The 10600-nt window shown below is 40.9% G+C and overlaps 1 protein-coding gene across 2 annotated transcripts in view; it reads right to left on the reverse strand.

The window, feature by feature from the left end:
* Nucleotides 1-9167, reverse strand: part of si:ch211-272n13.3 (ankyrin repeat domain-containing protein 26) — a 28458-nt gene extending 19291 nt beyond the window's left edge. The window contains exons 1-15 of one of the 2 annotated variants that reach the window (XM_034588080.1): nucleotides 8632-9099; nucleotides 7672-7960; nucleotides 6535-6649; nucleotides 6229-6402; nucleotides 5784-5890; nucleotides 5109-5246; nucleotides 4662-4822; nucleotides 4509-4535; nucleotides 4010-4046; nucleotides 3857-3926; nucleotides 3728-3779; nucleotides 1919-3239; nucleotides 1027-1786; nucleotides 646-832; nucleotides 50-111 (exon numbers count right to left, since the gene is read on the reverse strand). In XM_034588080.1, the coding sequence (XP_034443971.1) occupies nucleotides 50-111; nucleotides 646-832; nucleotides 1027-1786; nucleotides 1919-3239; nucleotides 3728-3779; nucleotides 3857-3926; nucleotides 4010-4046; nucleotides 4509-4535; nucleotides 4662-4822; nucleotides 5109-5246; nucleotides 5784-5890; nucleotides 6229-6402; nucleotides 6535-6649; nucleotides 7672-7871 (3411 nt within the window). In that variant the 5' untranslated portion in view covers nucleotides 7872-7960; nucleotides 8632-9099. Of the gene's footprint in view, nucleotides 1-49; nucleotides 112-645; nucleotides 833-1026; nucleotides 1787-1918; nucleotides 3240-3441; nucleotides 3639-3727; nucleotides 3780-3856; nucleotides 3927-4009; nucleotides 4047-4508; nucleotides 4536-4661; nucleotides 4823-5108; nucleotides 5247-5783; nucleotides 5891-6228; nucleotides 6403-6534; nucleotides 6650-7671; nucleotides 7961-8631 lie in introns of both variants that reach the window. The other variant, XM_034588079.1, reaches the window with a different exon arrangement.
* Between the last annotated feature and the right edge of the window lie 1433 nt (nucleotides 9168-10600).

Consider the following 10600-nt stretch of genomic DNA (forward strand, 5'->3'; position numbering starts at 1 on the left):
AACAAACATTTAATCCTACATGGTGATTAGAAACATGTCCTTACTGTACCTCAGAGTCCCAAGAATCGTGCTCTTCTTCTCCCTTCTCTAGACCCAGCTCAGAGAGGAAATCTATTCAACAAATGTAAATTAATTCAGCTGAAAATATTGAAAAGTCGTGCAAATCAGTCCACTTTATTTTGAAAGGGCACAAACATTGTCAACTGCATTTTTAAATTGCATTAAAACATACATTCAATCAAACTAGTGCAGTGCCGATTGTAAACCTGCCTGTTTGGAATGGGCGGTTTGCTTGGTTTGTGGTAATGGTGGTTGCAACTTTCACTCTGAAACTGTAAAAGGGACCTGCAGTAATTGAGCTGCAGAATTTAAAGACTGGCTGCAGGACTCAGATTAGATAACTTTTTTGTTGATAATACAATTAGTAGGAGGAATGAGGACTGAGTCTTTTTTCAGATTATGTTTGATTCAAATCATAGCTGTACTGCTCAGGAACCAGTATTATTCTCATACAATTAAATTATGTAATTTTGCTAAATGAACAAACGCAGCATATTGTGTGTCTGAGTGCCACCATGTTTGCTGTTGTTATGATATTAGTAGCCACAACAGCTTTTCTGTGATGATAAATGATTTGCCACTGACCTCTTTTCTTATCTTTTTCTGTCTCTGGAACAGTTGAAGCTGCCCCAAGAGACTCTCCACTCTCAGCAGGCTGATCGTTTTCATCTGACATGTCTCCTTCTTCCTCATCCTCCTCATCATCATCTCCCACCTGCTCTTTGTCGTCATTGTCATCATCCTCATCCTCATCATCAGTGGAATCTTCTTTCTGTGTTAAAAACATATTTTAGAAATCACAAGGCATCTCTGATGAACAGAGAAGTGCTGAACAAACCAACAATAACCATCTGAAAGAAAATGGCGATGACACAACTAGAATATTTTACAGTCCTTATACAAACCACATTACACTAGAAAAACTGCCACTAGTACTAAAAACTACCTGTTGTATTCCTGTTTTACCTGAGAGACACGGTCCTCAGTGTTTTTGGACTGTTGATATCTCATGCCTATTTTCTCTGCTTCATCAGGCGAGTCTAAATCAACATCATCAATGTCAGTCTGAGGTAACACTGGATCAAAAAATGTCTTCCCGTCATGCCTTTGATTAGGAGTGACCTCATCATCTTGATTTTGCTCTCCATCAATGTTGTGTGATGAGACTCTTGTCTGGGGAACAATGGCACCTTTGTCCTCTAGTGGAACATATGCTGTTAATCTGGCTGCGTGTTCATCATCTGACTTCTCGCCTCCATCAAGCCCGTTATCAGAACCGTCTCCCACGTCAGACACTTTGACTGTGGCGCTGGCAAAATCGTACTGCAACCGCTGGTCCAAGCTGTCAGAGTCTTCACTTGACTCCTCGTCCCTGGGGGGATCGCTTTTTATAACATTGACCAGCTTTTCTTCCTGGCGCCCGGTAGACTCATCATTTCCAACAATAACACATTTGGAATTTTCTTCATTGTTTTTATGTCCATTACCTACTTCTGTTTCTTCCTCTAACTGCTTGTCCATTGCACTTGTAGACCTCGATTTAGGTGACCTCACACTGGCAGTGGTAGAAAGATTCATCTTCAAGAAGCCGTCCCTGTCTGCCACTTCATCCTTTGTCTTCTGCTTTTCTGACTCATCACTTTCATCTTCATCATCCCAACTACTGTCATCACTTTTCTCTTTTTCCAAGTCTAATTTTCTCTCCATTTGTGATGACTCAAGAATTAAATCGACATCATCATTATCTGGTATTTTATTTCTGGTTGTGTTTTCATCATCGGGTACCAGTGACACTGCATGGGGAGGACCATTTGACTCTCTCTTATGACTTCCTTTATTTCCTTGCCAGGAGCCATCAGAATTGTGCTGCTCTCCAGTCTTGTTTGGTGTTACATTTGTTTTAGGAACTTTACCACAAACCACTTTACGTTTAGTGCAGGAGCCATTATCATTTTCATCATTTTCAGAAGAAGAACTCCACTCTGATACATCTACTGGTGCTTTACCTGGTCTGCTTTTGGATTGATGGACTCCTGGAGAGGATTTAGGTTTCTCTACCATTTGCTTTGGCGAGACACATTTAGAAGATGGCACCACAGGTGATGAAGAATCCCACGAGGTATCCGCATGGTCTTCATTCGATTGAGTTAATTTACTTTTCTCATTCAGTGCTGCTGCTTCTTGTTGTAAATCTAATCCTCGAAAATCACTTTGCTGATCGAGCATCTCCTTCTTAACCTCATCTTCTTGTGGGAGATCACCGTCACTGTCCTCTAATGAAGACCCCCAGGACGACCTGCGTTTGTCCTCTTTGAGCACTCCTTCTTTTAATCCAGTATCATCTTCAGCATCAGAAGCACCGTGTGTATTTTCTGCACAAACCTCAGATAACTTTTTTTTTTGATTATCAAGTACAGTGTTGCAACCAAATCCCACTGTTTGATTATCCTCGTCATTGTCACTGTTGTTCCTCACTGTATCACCACTGTTTTGTTTATTGCTCCAGGAGTCATCATCAACATTATCCTTTTCCATTTCTCTCTCAAACTCTTCCTCCTTAATCTTGCAAGGTGAAAGAGTCTCTGTGCCATGCCTGGATGGCATAGGACCTCCTGTTGAAGCCAGGTGTAAAAGTTTGTTTTGGTCTGATGACCAAATGCATTCCTTCCCAAGGCTGTCATCCTCATCAGAGAACTTAGACTCGACCCGAATGGCTGACACGACACAGTCGTCCTCTACATTTAATGTTTTTAGCATTGCAAAACTTGGAGTTCCAACTGGGCAGACAAGGCCGGTATTCTGAATATCTGTTTTGGCATCTTTCTCTGTGGCATCTACTTTATCAGGAGTAGTTCCATCACTGTAAGAGATGTCAGTGGCAGGTATCTTCTGACTATCAGCACAGTCAATAATGTTAAGGGCAGAAGCAACAGGGGGTTTTAGGATGTCTTCATATTCAGAAGTGTTGGCCTGGACAGCAGCCACACAGTTGTTGTCATCCTCCTCACATTCATTCTCTTCTTCGTCCTCTTCATCCTCTTCCCCATCTTCCTCATCACTTTCCTCATCATCTTCTTCTTCTTCATTGTCATCCTCTTCTTCCTCCTCCTCTTCTTCTTCATCTTCTTCATCATCGTCGTCATCTTCTTCTTCTTCCTCCTCCTCCTCCTCCTCCTCTTCTCCAACTTCCTCCTCAGAGTCCTCTGCTTCAGGGCTGCCCTCACGAAAGTCTGATGTTCCTTTACTGCTTGATGGTTGCTCTGAGTCTTTGCTTTTCCCCTGCTCAGCTACCCTGTCTGCTTATTTTTGGGCATTCAAGACAAAAGGAGAGAAAGATGTCAAAGAAATGCAACAAGCAAAGCTTTAACAGAAATATTTTACCTCTCTGTAGCTAGGAAGAGGGGTGGAAGTCATCTGGGGTGCTTTTGAAAGGAAGGAAATGGGAGTGGGATCTACAGGTTTCCGCAGAGCGTTGCTGGATGGTAACGTTTTTGGGAGGGATGGGATTCTCTGGACTCTACTTTCGCTCTCTGGATCAGATTCTGTACCGCTCAAGGATCTGTCAAGCAGTGCAGAAGCTACAGGGTAGGCAGGGACAAAAGATTACTATATAAACTACAGTGTTGACACAAAACAAAAGAAGTGAATGTTGAAGGATTATTTGTACCTTCTCCCTTTTTAGATGCAATCATTCTGCTTAGGTTTACTTTCTGTGGTTTCTGAAAGACAGCACAAATGATGGTCAGAACAAAATTTAGGGCCAAAAAAATACTAGGAAAGGGTGGGTAGCACCAACCTTTTTGTTTAAAACCAATTCGTCATCATCTTCAGATGAAGGCCATTCATCAGAGGCACTTTTTGAAACCCTTAGGAGGGAGCAAGAATGGTTTGAGCTGGGAAATCAAATTTAATTGGAAGTTGCAGATCAGAAGAACAAGACTGTGCTCACCGACTTAGTGACTCTGACTGAGAATTGTCTTCAAAACCTGAAACACAAAAGAGGAATCAAAATCAAATCAAAAAATGGCTTCTATTAGTGTTACAACTTTCAAATTGCGACATCTTGAGAGCATCTAAATTTTAAAAAGCTGAAAAAGTATTGGACACAAAGCACTACAATCTAGGCCACATAGAAAAGTATTTCCTAAACCAGTGATTCTCAACCAGGGGTCACCGCATAATTTCTAAAATTACATATTTTGATCTGTAAGTTGTTTTTACATTAAATTAAACTGTGGGTTAATAATTATAGTGTGGCCAAAAAACACATCCCACTTCCCCATCTGATCAGATAGGAGCTGCAGAACGACAACAGTGAGTGACAGGAAAAAAAAAAAAAAGACAAAATATCTAAATTCGATAGGTTAATTTCTGCTGACTATACTGGTGGGATGCAACTCGGAAAGGTTGAGAACCACTGTCCTAAGCTCATCTACACCAAGTAATACCTCCCCCTGCTTCATTTGCTCCATGCCCTAGATCCAGTCAAGAGGTAATGCATGAGGAATGAATGAAATAATCAGAGTCAATAATGAAGAGACACAATAATATCCTCACACTACTGGCATTTACTGTTACATGACAACAACTTGCACTCCTACCATCTTTGTCAGTGGCTGGTCCTCCCAGAGAGAAGCCTGCTTCCACATCTTGGAAAGGACTGCCCGACGCCCTTTTCTTCTTCTTCTTGCCCGGACCTTGGTGTGACAGGGAGGGGCCATCGCTCCTCTGGGTGCCATGCTCAATGATCAGGTGGGAACAACTGCAAGATAGGCAAGACACTGAGGACGTCGTAATGTCACATGCCTCCATATGCTGCTGTGATTTCAGATGTGGAAATGTGATAGATATAATGTGAGAGAAAAATGCGATGAATAAAACTGTAAAAAATGATTCCTAATAAAGATCAAAAGCAGAAAGGAGCAGTTGGTGGGATTTGGTTGTTTGTTTTGTATCAGTTTAATTTTCCACTCACACACCACTAAAGCATATATTACATAAAGAAATGCCACTCCAGGAAAATAAGTGCAAAGAAAAGAGCAGCTTACGGATGGTGCCCATTCATTCCTGCGTAGTCATCAGCCGACCATCCTTTGGTATCCTTTAGTGTTGTGTTTGCGTTGAACCGCAAGAGGAGTCGCAACATAACGATTTGTCCATTGCCAGCAGCTATCATTAATGGGGACCTGCAGATACAAATCAATGATAGCAATATATACAACTGTGAATAAGAGACCGTCTTGTGTTTGGTTTACAAGAAGAACGTCCATCTACATGTTGACATTCTGACCCACGAGTAGTCATTGCAACATTGTTACACGAGTAATGCTGGATTGCAGAGCTTTCTTCATTCTCTTCTTTCATTTTGACCTTAACTCAGACAAACACCTGTAAACATCTGCCCAACTACTCACAAACACACAGATAGTACACCGTTTCCTCTCCACTTCAACAGTCAACAAATGAGATAGTCTTCACTTCCCAACTTTAACCAACACTTAACTTTACTCATATCCACCAACCAAAAACCATCACTTTGCCCAAATGGGACAGGGGACAAAGCTTTTGTCCCCAATTAACTGGTCTTTAGTCTGAAATTTGTCCCCGAAGGTATCCCAAGACAGTCAGACAGACACACGCAGAAAACAATACCAGCCCCGCTGTCACTGATGGTAAAAAGTTAATCAGCAACATTAAAATCATTAGATGTTTATAATAGTTACCTTTGGTCTTGGTCCAGCAAATTCACATCAGCACTCTCGTTGAGGAGAAACTCAGCCATCTCAATATGGTCCTCGCGGACTGCCACAGTCAAGGGGGTAAATCCGTCCTAGAGAATGTATTACAGTCAACAACCTCATGAAATGTAGACATGTCATCAGAATAGCATACCTCATCCTGCGTGGAAGGAATGAATGAATACATACATACATACATACATACATACATACATACATACATACATACATACATACATACATACATGACCAAAACATGTAGATTGTTTTTCTGAAGATCCTTCATTTACAAGACCTTTACAGAAGCCTACTGACATCTACTCACAATTCAAATACAGTTTATCTGACACCATGATATTAACTGTGACTGTCCTAACGTATGGCTTATAGCTGACAAATAGAGCGGTGGTGGATAGAAAGACAGAACCACCTTGTTTGGGGCGTTGATGTTAGCCTCATGCTGCAGCAGCAGGATTGCGAGGGAGATGGATGGGATGTTTGCTGCTAAATGTAGGGCTGTGTTGCCATTGATGTCCACCAGGTTAGGCTCGGCATGATTCTCCAGCAGCATGCTCACACATCGCTCATGCTGGCCCTGCACTGCCTGATATGGTCAAGAATCAACACAAATACAGAGTAAGGCAAATACAGCTTAACACAATGTAGAAAGATGATCATCAAACATGTTTTTCATTAAATTAAGATTCAGTCTTCAAGTATCATCATCCAGGATTACCTTCATTAAGGCAGATCTATTTTGATTGTCACATAGGTTAAGCTTGGCTTTGCTTTCGACAAGGAATTGCACCACCTCCACATGTCCACTGGCACAGGCAATATGTAGTGCAGTTCTGTAATAGTAAAGCAGAGAGTTTCTTATATCCAAGTATTCATGTTCTAACTAAAGCACTTTCACTGACAAGGATCTCCTGTCCAAATGATAGACTGATTTTTAAGTTCTATTACTTCACTGCAGAGTTTGACATACTACAGTATACATCAAAAAACTTCTTCTCTGATCATGTTGATCATTGTGGCATTATATTATATTCATATGACAGACACTTTTCCCTGAAGAGACATACAATAAGTCCATTATTTGAGCCAAAATCCAGAGATGACTTGAGTGATAGTTACTGGTATACAATGCTAATATGCAGTTACAACAATCACGTTATATAACGTGTATTGTATAATTTGCAAATGAGTTGATTATATATATATATATATATATATATATATAGGGCAATAGTCCATTTTACCTATTCTGACATGTTGAGCACCTATCATCTTTTCCTTATTACAAGCTATTCAAAAAATTTCAAATGGTAACTTAAGCCTAACCTGAAACGTAAGTTGAAAAGAAACAAAGAGGTATCATTTACATTTGACTCATTTTGCTCACTCAAAACGCCTGGCAGTTTGTTTTAACGGTTAACAAGCTGGACATCATTTTACAGTACAACAACACAGCTATAGTTTATGAAACACTCCATACTGAAAGATATACTTAACAATTACACAAGGGTCTTAGACTTTTTTTTAACTTTATCATTATTCATATTTCAAAAGTGCTAGAAATAAAGCGACATATTAGTATTGCGGTGTTCACTTGTGGGAGACAATTTGACTGTTTATTTTTTCTGCACTAGTCAAAGAAAGCCTTTAACTATATCTCTTGATTTAAAGGATGTATTGGTCTGTTGTGGAATGCTAAAATACACTGATAAAACTTTAAAATAATTTATACAAGAAAATGAGAGATAAAACAATACCATTTCATAAAATATCCTGTATAGATCTATTTTAAAAGAACTATTCACCGAAGACCAACTTTGAAGGATGTGACAACAGCTGCTTTAATCCCACATACCTGTTCTCCTTGTCAAGCTGATTGACATCGTTCTTTTTCGCAAGCTGCTTCAACTTTGCCACATCGCCCGTCCAGGCAGCCTTGTGAACCTTCCCGAGGTCCTTCTCTTTCAGTTCATAGCCAAGGGAGAGCACACTACCGCTGTCAGGGGTACCGGACGGGTGTTTCTTTTTCTTAGTGAAGCTGAATATCTTCTTCATCGTGCACAGCAGCACAACACTGCCTCAGCACCTCCACTACCTGCCACTCATCTGGTGCTGGAGGATCACCGCGGGTGGCTGTCCCATCCCTAAGAATAAGACGTGCAAAGCGGATTAGAAGCCTATAAAGCTGTGCAGGGGGCACTGTGGTTTGCTATATATAAAGACAGAACTGAGTACCAGAAATACTGCTCTCTACACGGTCATTTAAACTGACGTAATGTTGGTTTTAACCCATAAAAAAACCATAGATCGGGTGCATGTAAAGGGAAGCAACATGCACAACGTTGGAGTATCTAATTACTGACGGTAAACACAGCTGTCATGCTAACAGGAGCGTTTCAGTGCATGCTAAGCTACACGTAGCCTGGTTTTCTTGACCATACCTCACAAGACGTCCTCTTCCGCGTCTGTTGCTCCTGGGTTTGATAAAACATGTCAGCGACCCATCGCTTCAGTGTTCAACGTGCACAGAGCCGATCATGTCCACGTTAGCTCACGATAACGCACAGCGTTGTTCATGTGCACGTAGCGTTATATCTTGTGGCGTTGTTACCATGGTAACTGAATGTACAAATGGCAGGCTAACGTACCCAGTCTGAGGTTCATCCTCTTTGCTGGTGTTCAGAACTGTGTAAGCACCGTGTTGTGTCATGAACAGACCCTCATCTAATATTACCGGGTCGAAGGAGAAAGACCCTGAGCTTTGGTCACTCATCCTTATATTTACGAGTATTTGTTGCCTAGCAACATCACCTACCTTCAGCTGACTCCGTGCTGCGCCTCCCACGTCGTCACTTCGCGAACGATGCAAACCGCCACATTTAAACAGGACTCAGAGCAGAGCCGAGCCCAACAGGGAGCAGGGAGCCGTGGCTGCAGCGCTGACACACCGCGGCGGATTTACAAGAGACTTCGGCTCAAAGACATCTGTCCTGCTCCTCCAGAGACAGAGCGGCGGTCCCTGGCTAACCTCGGTGTAACGACCGTAGCCCTGCTAACTCACTGCTAATTAGCACAGGATTTAAATCAAAGCTGAGCTGGCTAATACGTTGCTCAGCACGATACGTTTGAAAGGCATACACATAGTGTGGGAGTATGCTACCACAACTCAGGCTAGCACCTGTAGTAGAACAAACAACAGTATGTAAACTCTAACACTGACCTGTTGATTGTCTGAATCAGAGTAGTTTCACAGAGCTAAAGCTAACGAGCATTCGCTGAGAAGAAAATCATGCTAGCTGTTGGGATTTCGCGGAGCCAATCAGAAACGAGTTTCCCGCTCCCGACTGCGTAGCCTGACCAATAGGAGGCTGCGGTGTGTTAAAGGTTGGTTTACGGGACACAGATGGACGCTGTTTTCTGCTTGAGACGAAGGAGCCCTGGAGAAGAGTCACAACTTTACCACTTGATGGAGACATTTGTCCTGGAATAAAAAAGACCCCGGCACCAATTCACAGTCTGAGGCATAGAGAAGAAGAAGAACATTATTATGATCAGTGTATTATACATTCAAATAAGCTCATTCATAGCAAACAGACATTAGACAAGGCCCACAATTCTCGTTGTTGTGGCACAGTTTAGACCTTTGACTTAAGCTTTTTTTTTTTTTTTTAACAATAAGCCTATAAACTACAATATTATGGAACACGAGGAGATAACAAAAATATATAAATAATACCAACTGGCAGTATTGAGGCATCCAATGTGTGTCTATAGGGCTGGCAAATATCACTTTTGACCCCAATGATCAAAGTTTGCCAGCAAAATCGAAGTCTTGCATACTGTCTCTTCATACAGTTACAACAATACCATTTTAAAATTCAAAGATGATATATGCTTCGAGTGTTTTCTGTGGTCAGATATTTCAGGCAAATGTTTGCAGAAGCACGTTTTGTATACTTGGGGGGGGGGGCATCCTCCGTGTAGAGCAATTTGCCTTGTTGTTTTTGCCTTTTAATTCTTTTTAGTTGACATTAATTGAAGTCTCAAACTTTCATAGATGCTCGGGCTATAGATCTTCAGATGTTTTCTCAAACAATCCCAAAATTTAAATATTCCCAACCATTTCAAGGCTTATGAAAGATAATCATCTAGGAGCTTTTCTTTATTTCCAAACAAAGAGAGTATTATTGAGTCCATGTGCTTTAGACACCAAAGTCTATAGTTACCAAAAGAAAATTGCACTGCATAAAAAGAAAATAGATCTTCTTGTTACTATTGGGAATACAATTACAGCCCTCACTGGATGAATGCACTGTAAATATGAATGTGACTGCTGTGCATGTCCACTTGCAACAGTTGTTTCAATTAAGGTTGATGATTCCAACTAAGGGTCTCACCATCGCAGGATCTAAAGTAAAAGCCAACCCTAATAACTGGCCTTATTCAGGTGTTGTCCAGTATTATATCTTAATGAGATTCATAGCATTACTGAACATTGTGCTAGACATCATTAAACTGGCATTAAGTTCTTTTCAACCTCCACTGGAGCACAGCTGCTGTTGTGACATGATTGACAGAAATTTTACTTTACGAAATCATCATGGCTCTGTGTTGTAAAGCTTCAGAGGAAGAGAGGGAACTGATGCTGTAGATAAAACAAATCAGATAAATAGAATCAAATACAAAAATATTAAGATAAAAAAAACAAATGCAACGGATACAAAATGTAATTCCTTTTTTGTAACACACTGCCTAACTTTCCTATTAAATAACTTTCCTATTAA

Source organism: Hippoglossus hippoglossus, chromosome 6, assembly GCF_009819705.1.
Source record: "Hippoglossus hippoglossus isolate fHipHip1 chromosome 6, fHipHip1.pri, whole genome shotgun sequence".
Taxonomy (NCBI): Eukaryota; Metazoa; Chordata; class Actinopteri; order Pleuronectiformes; family Pleuronectidae; genus Hippoglossus; species Hippoglossus hippoglossus.